Source organism: Entelurus aequoreus, linkage group LG18 (genome assembly GCF_033978785.1).
Source record: "Entelurus aequoreus isolate RoL-2023_Sb linkage group LG18, RoL_Eaeq_v1.1, whole genome shotgun sequence".
Taxonomy (NCBI): Eukaryota; Metazoa; Chordata; class Actinopteri; order Syngnathiformes; family Syngnathidae; genus Entelurus; species Entelurus aequoreus.
In genome coordinates this window covers 49,668,653-49,692,903 of record NC_084748.1, presented here as the reverse complement: position 1 = coordinate 49,692,903, position 24,251 = coordinate 49,668,653, and the positions used below count along the sequence as shown (strand labels likewise).

General features: G+C 41.3%; 1 protein-coding gene across 8 annotated transcripts in view; it reads right to left on the bottom strand.

Moving 5' to 3' along the window:
• Positions 1–5,837: 5,837 nt before the first annotated feature.
• The window catches only part of kdm4c (lysine (K)-specific demethylase 4C), a 107,994-nt gene continuing 89,580 nt past the window's right edge, over positions 5,838–24,251 (bottom strand). For 3 of the 8 annotated variants that reach the window (XM_062027349.1, XM_062027354.1, XM_062027350.1), the window contains exons 19-24: positions 18,982–19,155; positions 16,539–16,658; positions 10,534–10,626; positions 7,689–7,745; positions 7,355–7,521; positions 5,838–7,256 (exon numbers count right to left, since the gene is read on the bottom strand). In XM_062027349.1, the coding sequence (XP_061883333.1) occupies position 7,256; positions 7,355–7,521; positions 7,689–7,745; positions 10,534–10,626; positions 16,539–16,658; positions 18,982–19,155 (612 nt within the window). In that variant the 3' untranslated portion in view covers positions 5,838–7,255. The remainder of the gene's footprint in view (positions 7,257–7,354; positions 7,522–7,688; positions 7,746–10,533; positions 10,627–16,538; positions 16,659–18,981; positions 19,156–24,251) is intronic. The other 5 variants (XM_062027351.1, XM_062027353.1, XM_062027352.1 and 2 more) reach the window with 5 other exon arrangements.

Genomic DNA, 24,251 nt, shown 5'->3' with positions numbered 1-24,251 from the left:
GCTTCGGACAATCCACCACACAAATTGGCGTCACTGTTCCTTATCGAGTGCGTCAATGTCTTGTTGTTTTTCCTATCGGTTCCATAACAACTGGAATCCTTTAGACAGTCAACACAATGTAAACAACTCAATCCAACCATAATTTACCCCATTCCAGGTTGTTTTTGGAGAACCTGACTAAACCTATCCTTTATCAAAAATAGATTCAGCAATTAGTCTTATCGATCCGGCTCTCTCCAGGCAGAAAATGTTGACACTTTAAGCAAAACGCTTACCTTGTGATGCGCGCGTGCAGCACACTGTCTGCCTGACTGAGAGAGCAGGAGCGGCTGCTGACCTGTAGCTTCTAAACCATCCTGTTCTGGACGCCAATTTGTGTGGTGGATTGTCCGAAGCTTAAACAGGCAACAAAAGTAGTTTAGTACAACACATTTATTTACCCATTATCAGAAGTGCAGGTTGAATTAAGTTGGCCGTGCAGACAGACCACATGTTACTCCGGAGTAAACAAGACACACACAAGCCAAAATCACTCTCGAGTTCCGGTCTTCTGCCATTTTTTATGTCTGTTGTGCGTCATCGTTCCTTATCGAGTGCGTCAATGTCTTGTTGTTTTTCCTATCTGTTCCATAACAACTGGAATCCTTTAGACAGTCAACACATTCTGTAGACAGGTTGGCACGACTTAATATTCACTTTTGTCCCACAACTGCTCCATTCAATGGCACAAAATACAAGAGAATTGAAAATGAGCGGACATTCTTAAAAGACACGAAATATAGGTCAAAAGGTCAGAAATTCTACGACACAAGTAACTCACACATTTTGTGTAATTCCAACAATAACACAACATGATATGTACTTACATTTTACTACTAGCTCCTTAGTTTTTTGCTAGGATTACAAAGCTTTGGTAGCAATTACTAAAAGGTATACAAGCTAAGATTAGCTATTCTAATCTGATTGAAGAGAACAATAAAACCTCACAGATCTCATCAACGGTGAAGGTCAATGAATGGTAAGTAGGTAGGTAGGTCTTTATTGCCGTTGCACAAGTACAAACTAACTTTGTTTTCAGCACAAAGCCGTTGAAGATGAGACAAACAAACAAACAGTGTACAGGGTTACAGAACTGGAACGCTGATGGGTCGCCACAAGGCGCCCCGTAAAAGATGGGAAAAAGGTCAACGCTGGGGGGAAGGATGAGTAAAAAAGTACAATCTAGACTGGGCTTCTCGAAAACCTCCATATACATATTACAACAGACATCTCCAGACTTGCAACAGAGGGGAGGGAGTGGGGGGGCCACGGTGGCAGGCTGCAGCTCTTCAGGCAAAGCCCAGCCGTCCATCACCCCTAAGGGATTCGCGTCAAGGGCGTTGGATGTGGGGTGTGTGGATGCATGTGTGTGTGTAAGCCTGCCGCATGTCTCTGTTCCACAGCCTTTGGTGTTCTTGCCAGTCAGTCCAAAGTCAACAACAACAGGTGTGTGTCCATGACAGACCAGAAGGGAGTTTGTTGTGCCGCACCGTCCGTTCGGGAGAGTCTCCAAGCCAGGGAAACAATCCGAGTGAGAATGTTTTGTATGCCAGTGAAAATAACATTTGCTTTTCACTCTAAATTGTCTATGACTGGTCCTCAACATTCATCCTGCGGGGCAGACAGTCCCATGTTGTCCAAATCACAAGAGTGTCCACAGTTCTTCCCGCATCTTCCAATCATTTAGACTTAGTTCCAGCCACTTAATCCATTTTTGGGGGGAATTGAGGGGATTATTTTAATGCGTTCAGAGTCTTACGACCCGAGGGAAGAAGCTGTTACAGAACCTGGAGGTTCTGCTACGGAGGCTGCGGAAACTCTTTCTAGAGTCCAGCAGTGAAAACAGTCCTTGGTGGGGGTGGGAGGAGTCTTTGCAGATTCTCTAAGCCCTGGTTGGGCAGCTGCTTTTTGCCATCTCCTGGATAGGAGGAAGAGGAGTCCTCACCATTCTCTGGAGAGACTTCCAGTCTGAGGCACTGCAGGCTCCAGTCCAGACAGAGATGCAGGTGGTCTCTATAGTGCCTCTGTAGAATGTGCTGAGAACGGGGGGAGGGAGCTGTGCTCTTTTCATCCCATGCAAAAAAAAGTGCATGTGCTGCTGAGCTCTTTTTACAAGACCAGGACCAGGTCATATTGTCAGTTATCTGCACCCCCAGGAACTTGGTGCTGCTTACTATCTCCACTGCTGTGCCGTTGATGTAGAGGGGAGCGTGGCTGGACTGGTGCCTCCTGAAGTCGACCATGATCTCCTTGGTCTTGTCGACGTTCAGGACCAGGTTGTTGGTTCGGCACCAGTCAACCAGATGTTTCACCTTCTCCCTGTAGTCCATGTGGTTGTTGTCACGGATGAGGCCCACTACTGTCGTGTACTTCACAATGTGGTTAGTAGTGGACCTGGCGCAGGTCTTTTTGGGGCAGCTTTGGGCTACTCTGAAGACTGCCAGCAACTTTTGGTGACAAACCAGAGCAAGGCTTACTCCAATCAGCAGATGTTCTGTTGTCTTAGTACCCAGTAGGTAGATATCTTCACGTCCTCGACTGCGAGGCTCACCAGGCACTCCTTCTTCTCCCAAGAGTCGGTGGTGTGTCCAGCAACAACCGCGACAAGCCGGTTCCCCCGAACTCAAGATCTTGTCGTCGTTGAGGCCAGTTAAGGTTTTACTACTTACGTATAAAATACTACACGGTCTAGCTCCATCCTATCTTGCTGACTGTATTGCAAGAACTCTGCGTTCAAAGAACTCCGGCTTATTAGTGATTCCCAGAGCCCAAAAAAAGTCTACGGGCTATAGAGCGTTTTCTGTTCGGGCTCCAGTACTATGGAATGCCCTCCCGGTAAAAGTTAGAGATGCTACCTCAGTAGAAGCATTTAAGTCCCGTCTTAAAACTCATTTGTATACTCTAGCCTGTAAATAGACCCCCCCTTTTTTAGACCAGTTGATCTGCCGTTTTCTTTTCTCCTTTGCCCCCTCGTCGGGTTATTCCGGTTCCGGTGACCATGGATGAGGTGCTGGCTGTCCAGAGTTGGGACCCGGGGTGGACCGCTCACCTGTGCATCGGTTGGGGACGTCTCTGCGCTACTGACCTGTCTCCGCTCGGGATGGTCTCCTGCTGGCCCCACTATGGACTGGACTCTCACTGTTATGTGGATCCACTAGGGACTGTACTTAGAGGGGGGGGTTACCCACATATGCGGTCCTCTCCAAGGTTTCTCATTGTCATTCACATCGACGTCCCTTGTGTGGGCTCTGTGCCGAGGATGTCGTTGTGGCTTGTGCAGCCCTTTGAGACTTTTGTGATTTAGGGCTATATAAATAAACATTGATTGATTGATTGATTGATTGATTGATTAAATAGTTCCAATGTTTACATCTGGAGAGCAGGGTCTCTTTCTTTCGACCTAAATGAAAAAGTGGAGCAACACAAAAGCTTCTGAGAGTCGGACTAAGCCAAGACTAAGAAACATCTTTGATTCATGTTTGGTTTCTTCGTTAAAGAACAGGACCAGATCAGGTCAGGACTTGTTTTTTCTTGACTCTTTATGAGTCCCTCACTAAAGACCTCACTGGTGTTCCACATGGTTCCAGTCTTTCACAACATCTCAACGTCAAGTCCCTTCCAGTTCTTGGCTTTGTGGTCTTCATCAAGTCTGTGGTGAGCAAGAACCACGCCAGGCGGTTTGGCCTGAGAATTCTCCTTGATGAGGATCTGATCGTCTTCATCCGAGTTGGGTTCGGGAGAGAAATGTTTTTGTTTGTTTTGTAGCCACATTGTGGATCACCAAGGAACCTTTTGGCTTCATGGACACGCACATAAATGACACCAAGGAGGACGCCACGTGAACTTATTTCCAGTTTGTTTTTGTAGAGCTTCAAACCGTTTGTGGTTTTACGGTTGTTTTTATCCAAAGTCCTTGTCCTTCTTTCTTCTGGAAAAGCTGACAAGTCTCAGGCGTGGTCCTCCCTGGGTAGGAAGGACCTGCCAGCTCACACCAACCACCTTCACCGTGGGCCAGAGAAGGTCAGTTGTCACTTTTATCACACCACTAAATGTACGGACTCAGGATGAAAGCTCACCTAGATAGTCTTCTCTGGAGTGAGGAGGCTGAACTTATTGAGACTGTTTGTTCTTCATGTCAGATTGTAAATATTCATCATCAATTTGTTTCCTAGGATTTTACACATTAACTTTATAACAAAACAATTGTTCATTTGTACCACCATTTCTCACCAAGACATGTAAAACCTGGCATCAAAGAGTAGCGTCATGTATTACTTAAAGCCCAGGCTCTACTAACACCGCCTGTAGTTGTGGTCAGAAGTAGACATTGTGGGCATGAATATAATAATATAAGTTCTGTATGAGGACCAGAATTCACCTGTTCCCATCAAATCCTAGGAGAAGGTGCCAATGCCAAGATGAAGTCCAGCATGGACTCTGTCCTTCGGAGAGTTTCTGGTCTGGACCTCATAAAGGGTGAAGTCCTCTGGGTTTGCTCAGCCAACCTTGAAGAAGACCTTTAGTCCATGATTGGAACTCCTGGAGTGAAACTAGCCCGAGGACAGCAACATTCTCTTCTGACAAGCTAAAACTGATCATTGAGTCTGTGAACAAAGCATCCCTAAAGCTAAAACTGATCATTGAGTCTGTGAACAAAGCATCCCTAAAGCTAAAACTGATCATTGAGTCTGTGAACAAAGCATCCCTATTTTTTTTCAATTAGTTGAAAATGTTTTTTTTGGGGGGGGGGGGGGGGTTTACAATTAGTTGAAAAGGAAATTTGTTTTTGTTTTGTTCTTACAATTAGTCGAAAACGTCATTTTTTTTGTTGGTTCTTTTCAATTAGTACAAAATTTAATTTGTTTTTTTTTGTTTTTTACAATAGTTGAAAACATTTTTTTTTTTCAGTTAGTCGAAAAAAAAAAATTTTTTTGACAATTAGTCGCAAATGTTATTCATTTTTTACAATTAGTTGAAAATGAAATGTATAAAATTTTTTACAATTAGTCAAAAAATTTATTTTGTTAGTTTTTTTCAATTAGTCAAAACTGTAAAAAAAATTCAATTAGTCAGAAAAAAAAACCTTTTCAATTAGTCGAAAATGTTATTTTATTTTTTTTCAATTAGTTCAAAATGTAATTTTTTTTTTTACAATGAGTTGGAAATGTAATTTTTTTTTTACAACTAGTTCAAAATGTAATTTTGAAAAAAACATTTTTTTTTTACAATAGGTCGAAAATGTAAAAACATTTTACAATTAGTTGAAAATGAAATTAGTTTTTGTAATTTTTTTTACAAGTAATAAAAAATGTAAAACATATTTTTACAATTAGTCAAAAATGTTGGTTTTTCAACTAGTTGAAAATGTCATTTGTTTTTTTACAATAAGTTGAATTTTTTTTTTAATTTTTTTAATGAAGTTTGTTTTTGGTTTTTTTTACAATTAGTCCAAATTTTTTTTTTTTTTACAATTAATCGAAAATGGCATTTGTTTTTTTTACAGAGTTGAAAATTTTATTTTTTTAATAATTAGTTCAATATATACATTTGTATTAGTTTTTTTACAATAAGTCGAAAATGTAAATTTATTTTACAATTAGTCGATTTTCTTTTTTTTTACAATTAGTTGAAAATGTAATTGTTTTTTTCCCAATTAGTTGAAAATGTAATTTGTTTTGTTTTACAATTAGTTGAAAATGTAATTTATTTTTTTTACAATTTGTCAAAAATGTAATTTGTTTGTTTTTTACAATTAGTTGAAAATGAAATTTGTTTTTGTTTTTTTACAATTTGTCAATTTTTTTTTTTATTAGTCAAAAATGTATTTTTTTTACAATTAGTCAAAAGTGTAAAAAAATGTGTTTATTTTTTACAATTAGTTGAAAATATAAATGTGTTTTTGTATTTTTTTTTACAATTAGTTGAAATTTTTGTTTTTTATAATTAGTCAAAAATTTAATAATCTTTTCACGTTTAGTCGAAAATGTAATTTGCTTTTGTTTTTACAATTAGTCAAAAATGTAAAAATTTTTTACAATTAGTTAAAAATGCTGCGATGAGGTGGCGACTTGTCCAGGGTGTACCCCGCCTTCCGCCCGATTGTAGCTGAGATGGGCTCCAGCGCCCCACGCGACCCCGAAGGGAATAAGCGGTAGAAAATGGATGGATGGATGGATGGATAGTTAAAAATGTCATTGCTTTATTACAATTAGTTGAAAATATTTATTTATTTTTTTACAATTAGTCGGAATATTTTTTTTTTTTACAATTAGTCGAAAATTAAATGTGTTTTTGTATTTTTTTAAATTAGTCAAAAATTTAATTTGCTTTTGTTTTTACAATTAGTCGAAAATGTAATTTCTTTTTACAATTACTCAAAAATGTCCTTGTTTTTTACAATAAATTGAACATTTTATTTGGTGGTTTTTTTTTTACAATGAGTTGAAAATTAAATGAATTTTTTTTTTTTTTTTTTACAATTAGTCGACAATGTAATTTTTTGTTTTTTCCAATTAATGGAAAATGTAATTTTTTCTTTGTTCCAATTAGTGGAAAATGTCATTAGTTTTTTGTTTTTCCACCTGCACTGATGAAAAGATCATTTAATGACATTACACTTTTAATGCAGATTGTTTAGAAAAAAGAAAGCGACGTTGGCAATTAAAAAAACATTTTATTTTCATACAGCAGTTAGCAATAGTTCATCTATAGCAAGCACAAAAATAAATAAAAATCTTAAATAATTTCATCCAACAAAGTAGCGTTCCACGTGGTAATCGTGCGCTCGGCGCCGCCGCTTCCTGTCCGCCTCGCTGGGGGAACCTGACTCATGATGAATAAGCAGCGGCGCCGAGCGGGGAGAAGCAGCTAAGCGACGGTGTCAAACATGCAGGTGAACGGGTGAGGAAGGACCAGAAGTAAAGGAGCGCTCATGCTCCGCCTAGGTAACCATGGCGACGACCGGGACAAAAAAAAAAAAAAAAAAAAGACTTGTCTGGTGGGAAAAAGAAAAAAAGTGTTTTCTCCCTGACGGACGTGACAGCGCGAGGAGGCAACGACCTCGGGTGAACTTTCCTTTGTCCAATCAGGAAGCTCCTCCTCAAAATGGCATTAAAATATCCGACTGGAGCCTCAGCTCGTCTCAGGGAAATACGTCTAGTCCAGAAAATAGATATTCCCACACACACACACACACACACACACACACACACACACACACACACACACACACACACACACACACACACACACACACACACACACACACACACACACACACACACACACACACACACACACACACACACACACACACTACTTCCCTTTGAGGGAGCATTCCTTGTGCTCACACCTGGCCTGGCTGCGCAGGTCTGGCAGGGCCACAAAGTCCTTCTGGAAGCGGGAGTTGGGCGTGCGATGGCGCTTCCTCTCGCCCTGCGTGGTGAAGAAGGCGTCCTGGAAGCGCATGCTGGAGGCTGTGGACTGGAGGGAGAGAGAGAGAGAGAGAGAGAGAGAGAGAGAGAGAGGTGAGGCGCGGGGTGGCCACTTTGGGGGAGACAGCCACAGTGGAATCCCCGGCATCGAACAGCGGGCCAGGTCAAAGTGTAAGAAGAAGTGCGGCCCAGGTGGGAAGAAGAGAACTAGGATACCTGGGACACGACGCAAGTCTGCTTATTGCACCTCTTTTCTGGGCGTGGCTCGTCCTTCTTTTGCGGGAGGGGCCACAAAATACCGGAGAAGAAAGCAAAAGCATTAATTCCTTCATACTTCTTCAACAGACTGACAATTCATGTAAATCCAGGACTATAAGCTGCTACTTTTCCCCCCCACGCTTTGAACCGTGCGGCTTTGAAAACGGTGCGGCTGGTTTATGGCTATTTATTCATGTGACGTGTTGTCTTGGGGCTTGGAAAAGAGGAAAGAACAAATGTGTTGGGAGTGATCATGAAACGGAGAGGAGGATTAAATAAGCTCCGCTTCTGCCTACTCCTTTTCAGACATGTTGCAAAGTGCAATTCTAAACATGTGAAGTACTGTACATATAAGCGCTACTTTGTACCCTTCGGCCGATTTATGGAGTTTTCTTCGCTGACGGCCATAATGAATATTAGTGTCGTTCCGTCTTTTACCATCCATAGCGTTTCTACACGCATGGATTCTTCGTTCATCACTCCAAGCAACGTTTCTAAGTTTACAATATAACTAAAACTAGACTTACTAGAGTGTTTTAATGCATATTTGTACCTGCCATCGTAATGTTATCAAGCTAGCGTCGTTAGCATTAGCTAATATGCTAACACTTTAGTATTATTAACTTACAACGGCATTGTTTCAGTTTCGTACATTCACCAAAAACGTCACCGTGGAGTTATTGAGTCTGTTTAGCTGATTGGAGAGCTAGCTTGCGCGGCTATGAGTCCATGACCATGACTTCTGTTTTGTTTGATCAGCCCTTTTACTGCCCTGTTACAGACACAATAAAGGTATGTAAATAAACATTTACAGAATATTTGTGTGTTAATCTAATCCCACAACGTATATATCTGACACTTATAGTCTGGTGCGGCTTATATATGGGAAACAAATCCTTTTAGAATTTAGTGGGTGCGGCTTGTATACCAGTATGTTTTGTAGTCTGGAAAGTATGGTAATCTTCCACCAAATGGGGGTGAAAACGTGTTATTTTGTAGACTAACAGATACTACATTGTGTTATTTTGTAGACTAACAGATACTACATTGTGTTATTTTGTAGACTAACATACTACATTGTGTTATTTCGTAGACTAACAGATACTACATTGTGTTATTTTATAGACTAACAGATACTACATTGTGTTATTTTGTAGACTAAAAGATACTACATTGTGTTATTTTGTAGACTAACAGATACTACATTGTGTTAATTTGTAGACTAACAGATACTACATTGTGTTATTTTGTAGACTAACAGATACTACATTGTCTTATTTTGTAGACTAACAGATACTACATTGTGTTATTTTGTAGACTAACAAATACTACATTGTGTTATTTTGTAGACTAACAGATACTACATTGTGTTATTTTGTAGACTAACAGATACTACATTGTGTTATTTTGTAGACTAAAAGATACTACATTGTGTTATTTTGTAGACTAACAGATACCACATTGTGTTAATTTGTAGACTAACAGATACTACATTGTGTTATTTTGTAGACTAACAGATACTACATTGTGTTATTTTGTAGACTAACAGATACTACATTGTGTTATTTTGTAGACTAACAGATACTACATTGTGTTATTTTGTAGACTAACAGATACTACATTGTGTTATTTTGTAGACTAACAGATACTACATTGTGTTATTTTGTAGACTAACAGATACTACATTGTGTTATTTTGTAGACTAACAGATACTACATTGTGTTATTTTGTAGACTAACAGATACTACATTGTGTTATTTTGTAGACTAACAGATACTACATTGTGTTATTTTGTAGACTAACAGATACTACATAGTGTTATTTTGTAGACTAACAGATACTACATTGTCTTATTTTGTAGACTAACAGATACTACATTGTGTTATTTTGTAGACTAACAAATACTACATTGTGTTATTTTGTAGACTAACAGATACTACATTGTGTTATTTTGTAGACTAACAGATACTACATTGTGTTATTTTGTAGACTAACAGATACTACATTGTGTTATTTTGTAGACTAACAGATACTACATTGTGTTATTAGTAGACTAACAGATACTACACTGTGTTATTTTGTAGACTAACAGATACTACATTGTGTTATTTTGTAGACTAACAGATACTACATTGTGTTATTTTGTAGACTAACACACTACATTGTGTTATTTCGTAGACTAACAGATACTACATTGTGTTATTTTGTAGACTAACAGATAGTACATTGTGTTATTTTGTAGACTAACAGATACTACATTGTGTTATTTTGTAGACTAACAGATACTACATTGTGTTATTTTGTAGACTAACAGATACTACATTGTGTTATTTTGTAGACTAACAGATACTACATTGTGTTATTTTGTAGACTAACATACTACATTGTGTTATTTTGTAGACTAACAGATACTACATTGTGTTATTTTGTAGACTAACAGAAACTACATTTTGTTATTTTGTAGACTAACAGATACTACAATGTGTTATTTTGTAGACTAACAGATACTACATTGTGTTATTTTGTAGACTAACAGATACTACATTGTGTTATTTTGTAGACTAACAGATACTACATTGTGTTATTTTGTAGACTAACATACTACATTGTGTTATTTTGTAGACTAACAGATACTACATTGCTTCATTGGGAAACAATTATGGTATGTAAATAAACCTTTACAGAACATTTGTAATAATAGTGTGTGGGGCTTATATAGTCCAGAAAATAGAGTACAAGTTGGGCAAAAAGAAGCATTCAACTAGAGAAATTCCACTGTGTGTGTTTGAAGTGGAATACTTACAAGTCTGCGCTTCACCTTTTTGGGCAGGTCTTCATCCAGCGTGTACACGTCGTCCCTCTTGGCCAACACCTGAGAGCCGTCCTCAAACTCCACCTGGGACACACCAGTGTTTGACAACTTCAGGACTACAAGGTGAAAGATCTTCATTTATTTATCATCTATGTCACTTTAAACCAATTAAAGTCACTTTTAAAAACTTTTTTTTTTTTTTTAAGCTTAGCAAAAATAGGACAGAGCTTGAAATACATCTTGTGGTGCACCTCAGGGGTCAACACTGGGACCAAAAGTCTTCAGTCTTTATAGAAACCACATTTGTAAAGTATTATTGACATTTATTAGGGTCCGCCCTGTAACCAGTACAAAGGACTCCCTCAGGGAGTCTTTTGTACTGGTTACAGGGCGGACATTTTGTACTGGTTACAAAGGAACCTATTGTATTTGTAAGGTTTTATTATTATTCTTTCTTTATTATTATTCCGCAGCTTTGCGCACTACTTTGCCCCCTTAACATGCTTCAAAACTCACCAAATTTTATACACATAGAAAAACTGTGACAGCACACTTTAGTAAAAAAAAAAACCCCACAAATAAAAATTGCGCTCTAGCGCCCCCTATGAAAAAAAAAAAACTAACTGCCTGTAACTCCCACTAGGAAGGTCGTAGAGACATGAAACAAAAACCTGTATGTAGGTCAGACTTAGACCTACAACTCATAATTTCACATCCTCGGGCAAAAACCAACAGGAAGTTGGCAATTTCCCATTTTAGACAAAAATGTACTAAAAACACTCCTTTTTACGTCTTTGACCTCTAATTTGACCCCCTTAAAATACTTCAAAACTCACCAAACTTCTCACACACATCCGGACTGGTGAAAATTGCGATCTAAAAGAAAAACCGAACCCCAAAACTCAAAATTGTGCTCTACATAATTTTTGAAAAAAACAGAAAAAACTGCTCCTCAGAGGAAAACTCAGACAAAACTGCTTGTAACTTCCGGTAGGAACGTCTTAGAGACATGAAACAAATACCTCTATGTAGGTCTCGCCTAGACCTACATTTCATAGATTGACATCCTTCAGCAAAAGTCAACAGGAAGTTTGCTATTCCTCCTTCAAAACAACATTTTTGTTACAACCGGTCACCAAACATCAAACGTTATCTCCTCTGAGCGCGTTTGTCGTTTCGGCTTCAAACTGCTACAGGAGAGAGATTGAACCCTTCTGATTAAAAGTTGACGACGGCATTTTTATACGTGCTACCGTTTTGATTTTACGAGCCTTCAAAGACCCGCAGCACTGATGTTGCTCCGGTGCCAAAAATGACAACGGAAAATGCAATTTCTTCTTTTTTGTCCTCAAAATTCTACACACAATAGCCTATAATGACAATGTGAACTCAGACACAACTTCCTCTAACTCCCAGTACGAATATCGTAGAGACACGAAACAAAAACCTCTATGTAGGTCTCACTCAGGACTACCACTGGACAAAAGTATTGGGACACCTAGGACTAGCACCTGCCAAAAGGCGGACCCGACCAACACTGCTTGCAGCTTTAATTATTATTATTATTATTATTATTATTTATCTTACAGTATATATCAAAAATAATATTGAGCAAAATTTAATTGAAATATTGTCGATGTGGCCCTCCAGCAGTGCTCGGGTTGCTCTTGCGGCCCCCGGTAAAAATTAATTGCCCACCCCTGATTTAGAAGGTGGAGAGGGTACACAGGCGCTTGCAAGTGCGCTAAATTCACTGCAGTCGGCGAATCTTCTTAGTGCAGCTGGTCAGGAATGTTACGGACAGCTGACCAGCTGACAAACTGACCAGTGAACAAAACAACTGTGACATAACAGTGTTGACATTTTTGTACATAACCGTGTTCAATAGAGTTGAATACCGTATATTACCAAATAGTAGCCCGGGCGTTTATTTCACAAAATGGGCTCAGACCCCGGGTGGCTATTAGGACATGGGCGGTTATTTGCACAAGGCTTTTATTTATTTTTGCAGCAGGCCATTATTTGGTTACAATGGTTACTGTCCAGTATTTTTTTTTTTCGTACAAAAAACTTTAAATGTAAAAGCTATTGTAAACATACAAACAAAAAAACAAGACTATCACAAGACAAGAGATCAACAAGGCCTAAACATGGCAGTAGTGCAACAATTGTCAAATAGACTACCAATACTAAAAATAAATAAACTTTTAAAATAAAGCAGCCTACCAGGAAAAATAAAATGATGGTACCAAGTACTCAAGTGTAAAACCCACCATCAAAACAGAACAATAATTCTGTCACTTAAATAAAATAAAGGCTACAGTACTCCAAGTTTTAAATAAAGCAGCATACAGGAAGAATAAAATGATGCTACCAAGTACTCTATAAAACCATCAAAACAATAATACTGCAGCAAACGCAACCCCAGTAGTATTTTAATCTAAATTAAAGCTGCAAGCAGCGTTGGTCGGGTCCGCCTTTTGGCAGGTGCTAGTCCTAAGTGTCCCAATACTTTTGTCCAGTGGTAGTCCTGAGTGAGACCTACATAGAGGTTTTTGTTGCATGTCTCTACGACATTCGTACTGGGAGTTCTGCGGCACAGTGGTTCTTTTCTTTGAAGGCTCGTAAAATCAAAACCGTAGCACTTATTAAAACGCTTTCGCCAACTTTTAATCAGAAGGGTTCAATCTCTCTCCTGTAGTAGTTTGAAGCCAAAACGACAAACGCGCTCAGAGGAGATAATGTTTGATGTTTGGTGACCGCATTTTTAAAAAAAATTGTTTTGAAGTGGGGATATCAAACTTCCTGTTGATTTTTGCTGAAGGATGTCAATCTATGAAATGTAGGTCTAAGTGAGACCTACGTAGAGGTTTTTGTTTTAATGTCTCTAAAACGTTCCTCCCGGAAGTTACAAGCAGTTTTGTCTGTGTTTTCCTCTGAGAAGCAGTTTTGTCTCTGTTTTATTCAAAAATTGCGCTAGAGCGCAATTTTGAGTTTCGGGGTTCGTTTTTTTTTTTAGATCGCAATTTGCACCAGTCCCGATGTGTGTAAAAAGTTTGATGAGTTTTGAAGTATTTTAAAGGGGTCAAATTACAGCTCAAAGAGGCAAATATTAGTGTTTTTAGTCATTTTTTGTGTTGAAGGTGAAATTGCCAACTTCCTATTGGTTTTTGCCCGAGGATGTGAAATTATGAATTGTAGGTCTAAGTGAGGTTTTTGTTTCATGTCTCTACGACCTTCCTAGTGGGAGTTACAGGCAGTTTGTTTTTGTTTTTTTCCTAGGGGGCGCTAGAGCGCAATTTTGATTTTCGGGGTTCGGTTTTTTTTTAGATCGCAATTTGCACCAGTTCCGATGTGTGTAAAAAGTTTGGTGAGTTTTGACGTATTTTAAAGGGGTCAAATTACAGCTCAAAGAGGCAAAAATTAGTGTTTTTAGTCATTTTTTGTGTTGAAGGGGAAATTGCCAACTTCCTGTTGGTTTTTGCCCGAGGATGTGAAATTACGAATTGCAGGTCTAAGTGAGGTTTTTGTTTCATGTCTCTACGACCTTCCTAGTGGGAGTTACAGGCAGTTTGTTTTTGTTTTTTTCCTAGGGGGCGCTAGAGCGCAATTTTGATTTTTGGGGTTCGGTTTTTTTTAGATCGCAATTTTCACCAGTCCCGATGTGTGTAAAAATTTTGGTGAGTTTTGAAGTATTTTAAAGGGGTCAAATTACAGCTCAAAGAGGCAAAAATTAGTGTTTTTAGTCATTTTTTGTGTTGAAGGGGAAATTGCCAACTTCCTGTTGGTTTTTGCCCGAGGATGTGAAATGATGAATTGTAGGTCTAAGTGAGGTTTTTGTTTCATGTCTCTACGACCTTCCTAGTGGGAGTTACAGGCAGTTTGTTTTTGTTTTTTTCCTAGGGGGCGCTAGAGCGCAATTTAGATTTTTGGGGTTTGGTTTTTTTGACTAAAGTGTGCTGTCCCAGTTTTTGTATGTGTGTAAAAAATTTGGTGAGTTTTGAAGCATGTTAAGGGGGGCAAAGTAGTGCGCAAAGCTGCGGAATAATAATCAACCTTACAATTTCAATAGGTTCCTTTGTACATGTGAACCCTAATTATGCAAATAACAGCCCATGGACGGCTATTGAGTCTAGCTTTGGCTTCCAAACATTTGATCGCTTGCCCGTACGTGCGTGTCCATATGTGCATGTGACGTACGTAACTTTGGGGAAATATATGTTTCTTGCCGACTCTGATGGCGGCCGGGGTGTCGTCAAAAGCGTACAACGCCCGCCGCCGCATCTAAGTTAGCTACGCAGCTAGGTTAGCTTCTGTTTTTTTAGCTTCGCCAAGCGGAATATTATTAATCGTGTATTTACATGTTCATGGTTTAATAGTATTATTGATCTTCTGTCTATCCATCCAGTCAGGGTTTTTTTTAAATTTAGTTTCTATCTGCATTTGAGACTGGCGCTATCACGTTGGCTACGTAGCTAGGTTAGCTTCTATTTTTTTTAGCTTCGCAAAGCTGAATTATTAATCGTGTATTTACATGTTCAGTCACTGTGAATGTCCATTTCGCGTTCTCGACTCTCATTTTCAAGAGGATATAGTATCTAAAATGGTTTAAAATACAAATCCGTGATCCACAATAGAAAAACACATTAGCATCCTGCTACAAAACATTAGCATCCTGCTCCAAAGAGATGGTAGTTTGAAGAAGTCCTTGAATGCAGCACTCGTCTCAAAGGACCGGAGGTGTGCGTCACAGATGCATTAGTGCAGAAGAAATGTTGGACTAAATAAAGATTTAAGTGGAGGCTGCATGTCTCTTGGCTCGGTGAATATTTCAGAGACTTTGAATAATGCACGCTCTTCTTACCCATCAGCCCCTCACAACTCCCCTCTCATCTTCTTCTCACGTCTAAGTCCACATGGGTGTTAGTGGGTCACCATGCCTGGTACATGTACACTCCCACCTGCACTTAGTGGGTCACCATGCCTGGTACATGTACACTCCCACCTGCACTTAGTGGGTCACCATACCTGGTACATGTACACTCCCGCCTGCACTTAGTGGGTCACCATACCTGGTACATGTACACTCCCGCCTGCACTTAGTGGGTCACCATACCTGGTACATGTACACTCCCGCCTGCACTTAGTGGGTCACCATACCTGGTACATGTGCACTCCCGCCTGCACTTAGTGGGTCACCATACCTGGTACATGTACACTCCCACCTGCACTTAGTGGGTCACCATACCTGGTACATGTACACTCCCACCTGCACTTAGTGGGTCACCATACCTGGTACATGTACACTCCCACCTGCACTTAGTGGGTCACCATACCTGGTACATGTACACTCCCGCCTGCACTTAGTGGGTCACCATACCTGGTACATGTACACTCCCGCCTGCACTTAGTGGGTCACCATACCTGGTACATGTACACTCCCGCCTGCACTTAGTGGGTCACCATACCTGGTACATGTACACTCCCGCCTGCACTTAGTGGGTCACCATACCTGGTACATGTACACTCCCACCTGCACTTAGTGGGTCACCATACCTGGTACATGTACACTCCCGCCTGCACTTAGTGGGTCACCATACCTGGTACATGTACACTCCCGCCTGCACTTAGTGGGTCACCATACCTGGTACATGTACACTCCCGCCTGCACTTAGTGGGTCACCATACCTGGTACATGTACACTCCCACCTGCACTTAGTGGGTCACCATACCTGGTACATGTACACTCCCACCTGCACTTAGTGGGTCACCATGCCTGGTACATGTACACTCCCGCCTGCACTTAGTGGGTCACCATACCTGGTACATGTACACTCCCACCTGCACTTAGTGGGTCACCAAACCTGGTACATGTACACTCCCGCCTGCACTTAGTGGGTCACCATGCCTGGTACATGTACACTCCCACCTGCACTTAGTGGGTCACCAAACCTGATACATGTACACTCCCACCTGCACTTAGTGAGTCACCATACCTGGTACATGTAGGACACGTTGGAGCCCAGGTACTTGGCGCCGTAGAAGAGTCCGTCGGGCCACTTGACTTGAACCGCTTCCCCGACTTCAGGAGGACCCGTGTTGACACAATCTCTGCTCTGGAACACAAACATCAGCCTACTATCACTTTGGATCCTCTCAAGTCATCTGCATCCATCCTGACCAAGATCTGACTTTGTGGAGCGGACTTGTGGATGTGCACTAGAGATGTCCGATAATGGCTTTTTTGCCGATATTCCGATATTGTCCAACTCTTAATGACAGATTCCGATATCAAGCGATACTGATATATACAGTGGTGGAATCAACACATTATTATGCCTAATTTTGTTGTGATGCATTAAACAATGTAACAAGGTTTCCCAAAATAAATCAACTCAAGTTATGGAAAAAATTAGTGCTAATGGAGTTAGTGCTGCAAGGGATTCTGTGTATTTATTATGTTGTGTTACGGTGCGGATGTTCTCCCGAAATGTGTTTGTCATTCTTGTTTGGTGTGGGTTCACAGTGTGGCGCATATTTGTAACAGTGTTAAACTTGTTTATACGGCCACCCTCAGTGTGACCTGTATGGCTGTTGACCAAGTATGCCTTGCATTAATTTGTGATGAGAACAGCCGGTGACTTGGACAGCACGCACGCCAAGGAAGTGCCTTTAAGGTTTTTTGGCGCTCTGTACCTCTCCCTATCTCCGTGTACACGGCGGCTTTTTGAAACGCTTTACTTTTAGCAACCGATACCGATAATTAACAAACCGATACCGATAATTTCCGATATTACATTTTAAAGCATTTATCGGCCGATAATATCGGCAGCCAGATATTATCGGACATCCCTAATGTACACACATGATATCACACACAAGTAAACATGCTGCAGGACTGCTTGTATCGCACATGATATCCCACACAAGTAAACACTATGCAGGACTGCCTGTATCGCACATGATATCACACACAAGTAAACACGCTGCAAGACTGCTTGTATCGCACATGATATCACACACAAGTAAACACGCTGCAGGACTGCTTGTATCGCACATGATATCCCACACAAGTAAACACGCTGCAGGACTGCCTGTATCGCACATGATATCACACACAAGTAAACACGCTGCAGGACTGCTTGTATCGCACATGATATCCCACACAAGTAAACACTATGCAGGACTGCCTGTATCGCACATGATATCCCACACAAGTAAACACGCTGCAAGACTGCTTGTATCGCACATGGTATCACACAAAGTAAACACGCTGCTTGTGTCGCACATGATATATCACACACACAAGTAAACACGCTGCTTGTGTCGCACATTATATCACACACACACAAGTAAACTCGCTGATGGGGCCCCACATGATATCACACACACACAAGTAAACACGCTGCAGGACTGCTTGTTTCGCACACGATATCACACAGAAGTAAACACTATGCGGGACTGCCTGTATCGCACATGGTATCACACACACAAGTAAACACGCTGCTTGTGTCGCACATGATATCACACACACACACAAGTAAACACGCTGCTTGCGTCGCACATGATATCACACACACAAGTAAACACGTTGCTTGTGTCACACATGATATCACACACACAAGTAAACACTCTGCTTGTGTCGCACATGATATCACACACACAAGTAAACACGTTGCTTGTGTCACACATGATATCACACACAAGTAAACACGCTGCAGGACTGCTTGTATCGCACACGATATCACACAAGTAAACACTATGCAGGACTGCCTGTATCGCACATGGTATCACACACACAAGTAAACACGCTGCTTGTGTCGCACATGATATCACACACACACACAAGTAAACACGCTGCTTGTGTCGCACATGATATCACACACACAAGTAAACATGCTGCTTGTGTCGCACATGATATCACACACACAAGTAAACACGCTGCAGGACTGCTTGTATCGCACATGGTATCACACACAAATGTAAACACTCTGTAGGACTGCTTGTATCGCACACGATATCACACACAAGTAAACACTATGCGGGACTGCCTGTATCGCACATAGTATCACACACACAAGTAAACACGCTGCTTGTGTCGCACATGATATCACACACAAACAAGTAAACACGCTGCTTGTGTCGCACATAATATCACACACACAAGTAAACACGCTGCAGGACTGCTTGTACCGCACATGATATCACACACAAGTAAACACGCTGCAGGACTGTCTGTATCGCACATGATATCCCACACAAGTAAACACGCTGCAGGACTGCTTGTATCGCACATGATACCACAGAAGTAAACACTCTGCAGGACTGCTTGTATCACGCATGCTATCACACAAGTAAACACTCTGCAGGACTGCCTGTATCGCAGCTGACCTGGGCAAGTGGACATGATGTGATATTTGGTATGAAGGAGGTCCTCACCACTATGTCCTCAGGGTAAGTGTCATTGGAGAAGGATCCGTCATCAAACATGACCTCGTAGAAGATCTGGGAGGTGACCTGGGAGACCTTGGAGCTGTAGTAGCGCAGGTTCTTGTGCTTGGAGATGACCGTCTGGCCCAGAGAGATGGCTGCCTGACACGCCCGCTGCTCCTGCTGAGGGGAGGAGGAGCAGAGAGCAGCCATTAGAGAAATGTTCCTACACCCGCTTGGACTCCAACCTCAGGGCCAACACATCATGTCAGACATCTCAGGGCCAACACATCATGTCAGACATCTCAGGGCCAACACATCATGTCAGACATCTCAGGGCCAACACATCATGTCAGACATCTCAGGGCCAACACATCATGTCAGACATCTCAGGGCCAACACATCATAGTGTGATGACTTCATAACAAGACACATGTCCATCTTCTTGTGGAACATGTTGACAGGTGTGTACATCAAAGCTGTCACACTGCTCTTCATCGAGGGCCACACTTACAGCGGCCCTCAGAGGGCCACATTTAACAGTCAATATATATGGATGGAAACTATCATTTTAAATGGTGTGGTGGACAATTTTATATTATTTGGCGGACCATTTTAAATGATGTGTCAGGCCACATTAAATGATGTGTCAGGCCACTTTAAATGATGTGGCGGACTACAATAAATGATGTGGAAGGACACCTAAATAATATGGTGTGCCATTTTAAATGGTGTGGTGGACAATTTTATATTATTTGGCGGACCACTTTAAATGATGTGTCAGGCCTCTTTAAATGATGTGTCAGGCCAATTTAAATGACGTGTCAGGCCACAATAAATGATGTGGCAGAACAGTTTAAATGATGTGTCGGATCACTTTAAATGATGTGGCGGACCACTTTAAATGATGTGTCAGACCACTTTAAATGATGTGTCAGGCCACAATAAATGATGTAGCGGACCACTTTAAATGATGTGTCAGACCACTTTAAATGATGTGTCAGACCACTTTAAATGATGTGTCAGGCCACAATAAATGATGTGTCAGGCCACAATAAATGATGTGTCGGATCACTTTAAATGATGTGGCGGACCACTTTAAATGATGTGTCAGACCACTTTAAATGATGTGTCAGACCACTTTAAATGATGTGGCGGACCACTTTAAATGATGTGTAAGACCACTTTAAATAATGTGTCAGACCACTTTAAATGATGTGTCAGGCCACAATAAATGATGTGTCGGATCACTTTAAATGATGTGGCGGACCACTTTAAATGATGTGTCAGACCACTTTAAATGATGTGTCAGACCACTTTAAATGATGTGGCGGACCACTTTAAATGATGTGTAAGACCACTTTAAATGATGTGTCAGACCACTTTAAATGATGTGTCAGGCCACAATAAATGATGTGTCAGGCCACAATAAATGATGTGTCGGATCACTTTAAATGATGTGGCGGACCACTTTAAATGATGTGTCAGACCACTTTAAATGATGTGTCAGACCACTTTAAATGATGTGTCAGACCACTTTAAATGATGTGGCGGACCACTTTAAATGATGTGGCGGACCACTTTAAATGATGTGTAAGACCACTTTAAATAATGTGTCAGACCACTTTAAATGATGTGTCAGACAACTTTAAATGATGTGTCAGACAACTTTAAATGATGTGTCAGTCCACTTTAAATGATGTGTCGGACCACTTTAAATGATGTGGCGGACCAATTTAAATGATGTGTCAGACCACTTTAAATGATGTGTCAGGCCACAATAAATGATGTAGCGGACCACTTTAAATGATGTGTCAGACCACTTTAAATGATGTGTCAGACCACTTTAAATGATGTGTCAGGCCACAATAAATGATGTGTCAGGCCACAATAAATGATGTGTCGGATCACTTAAATGATGTGGCGGACCACTTTAAATGATGTGTCAGACCACTTTAAATGATGTGTCAGACCACTTTAAATGATGTGGCGGACCACTTTAAATGATGTGTAAGACCACTTTAAATAATGTGTCAGACCACTTTAAATGATGTGTCAGGCCACAATAAATGATGTGTCGGATCACTTTAAATGATGTGGCGGACCACTTTAAATGATGTGTCAGACCACTTTAAATGATGTGTCAGACCACTTTAAATGATGTGGCGGACCACTTTAAATGATGTGTAAGACCACTTTAAATGATGTGTCAGACCACTTTAAATGATGTGTCAGGCCACAATAAATGATGTGTCAGGCCACAATAAATGATGTGTCGGATCACTTTAAATGATGTGGCGGACCACTTTAAATGATGTGTCAGACCACTTTAAATGATGTGTCAGACCACTTTAAATGATGTGTCAGACCACTTTAAATGATGTGGCGGACCACTTTAAATGATGTGGCGGACCACTTTAAATGATGTGTAAGACCACTTTAAATAATGTGTCAGACCACTTTAAATGATGTGTCAGACAACTTTAAATGATGTGTCAGACAACTTTAAATGATGTGTCAGTCCACTTTAAATGATGTGTCGGACCACTTTAAATGATGTGGCGGACCAATTTAAATGATGTGTCAGACCACTTTAAATGATGTGTCAGGCCACAATAAATGATGTAGCGGGCCACTTTAAATGATGTGTCAGACCACTTTAAATGATGTGTCAGACCACTTTAAATGATGTGTCAGGCCACAATAAATGATGTGTCGGATCACTTTAAATGATGTGGCGGACCACTTTAAATGATGTGTCAGACCACTTTAAATGATGTGTCCGACCACTTTAAATGATGTGGCGGACCACTTTAAATGATGTGTAAGACCACTTTAAATAATGTGTCAGACCACTTTAAATGATGTGTCAGACCACTTTAAATGATGTGTCGGATCACTTTAAATGATGTGGCGGACCACTTTAAATGATGTGTCAGACCACTTTAAATGATGTGTCAGACCACTTTAAATGATGTGGCGGACCACTTTAAATGATGTGTAAGACCACTTTAAATGATGTGTCAGACCACTTTAAATGATGTGTCAGGCCACAATAAATGATGTGTCAGGCCACAATAAATGATGTGTCGGATCACTTTAAATGATGTGGCGGACCACTTTAAATGATGTGTCAGACCACTTTAAATGATGTGTCAGACCACTTTAAATGATGTGTCAGACCACTTTAAATGATGTGGCGGACCACTTTAAATGATGTGGCGGACCACTTTAAATGATGTGTAAGACCACTTTAAATAATGTGTCAGACCACTTTAAATGATGTGTCAGACAACTTTAAATGATGTGTCAGACAACTTTAAATGATGTGTCAGTCCACTTTAAATGATGTGTCGGACCACTTTAAATGATGTGGCGGACCAATTTAAATGATGTGGCAGGCCACAATAAATGATGTGGCGGACCACTTTAAATGACGTGCAGACCACTTTAAATGATGTATCAGACCACTTTAAATGATGTGTCAGGCCATGTTTAAATGATGTGTCAGGCCATGTTTAAATGATGTGTCAGGCCACAATAAATGATGTGGCGGACCACTTTAAATGATGTGTCGGATCACTTTAAATGATGTGGCGGACTACTTTAAATGATGTGTCAGGCCACAATAAATTATGTGGCGGACCACTTTAAATGATGTGTCAGGCCACTTTAAATGATGTGTCAGGCCACTTTAAATGATGTGTCAGGCCATATTTAAATGATGTGTCAGGCCACAATAAATGATGTGGCGGACCACTTTAAATGATGTGTCGGACCACTTTAAATGATGTGTCGGACCACTTTAAATGATGTGTCAGGGCACTTTAAATGATGTGTGAGGCCACAATAAATGATGTGGCGGACAATTTTATATTATTTGGCAGACCTCATTAAAAGATGTAGCGGACCATTTTAAATGATGTGTTAGGCCACATTAAATAAGTGGCGGACCACATAAAATGATGTGGTGGGCCAGATCTGGCCCCTGGGTCTGGAGTTTGACAGCTGGTCTGTACATTTAGACTCCCTAGAGGTGTCCTAATACCAGACTGGCATGTGCAGGTGCCATCAGGACTAGTGCTGAAGGAGCACCAGGACCAGGACTTACAGGTGAGGAGCTGTGGGACAGGTGTCTATGGCAGGTGATGGACACCACATAGGGCCAATCATCAGGCTCCATGAGGACTTACAGGTGAGGAGCTGTGGGACAGGTGTCTATGGCAGGTGATGGACACCACATAGGGCCAATCATCAGGCTCCATGAGGACTTACAGGTGAGGAGCTGTGGGACAGGTGTCTATGGCAGGTGATGGACACCACATAGGGCCAATCATCAGGCTCCATGAGGACTTACAGGTGAGGAGCTGTGGGACAGGTGTCTATGGCAGGTGATGGACACCACATAGGGCCAATCATCAGGCTCCATGAGGACTTACAGGTGAGGGGCTGTGGGACAGGTGTCTATGGCAGGTGATGGACACCACATAGGGCCAATCATCAGGCTCCATGAGGACTTACAGGTGAGGAGCTGTGGGACAGGTGTCTATGGCAGGTGATGGACACCACATAGGGCCAATCATCAGGCTCCATGAGGACTTACAGGTGAGGGGCTGTGGGACAGGTGTCTATGGCAGGTGATGGACACCACATAGGGCCAATCATCAGGCTCCATGAGGACTTACAGGTGAGGGGCTGTGGGACAGGTGTCTATGGCAGGTGATGGACACCACATAGGGCCAATCATCAGGCTCCATGAGGACTTACAGGTGAGGGGCTGTGGGACAGGTGTCTATGGCAGGTGATGGACACCACATAGGGCCAATCATCAGGCTCCATGAGGACTTACAGGTGAGGAGGTGTGGGACAGGTGTCTATGGCAGGTGATGGACACCACATAGGGCCAATCATCAGGCTCCATGAGGACTTACAGGTGAGGAGCTGTGGGACAGGTGTCTATGGCAGGTGATGGACACCACATAGGGCCAATCATCAGGCTCCATGAGGACTTACAGGTGAGGGGCTGTGGGACAGGTGTCTATGGCAGGTGATGGACACCACATAGGGCCAATCACCAGGCTCCATGAGGACTTACAGGTGAGGAGCTGTGGGACAGGTGTCTATGGCAGGTGATGGACACCACATAGGGCCAATCATCAGGCTCCATGAGGACTTACAGGTGAGGGGCTGTGGGACAGGTGTCTATGGCAGGTGATGGACACCACATAGGGCCAATCATCAGGCTCCATGAGGACTTACAGGTGAGGGGCTGTGGGACA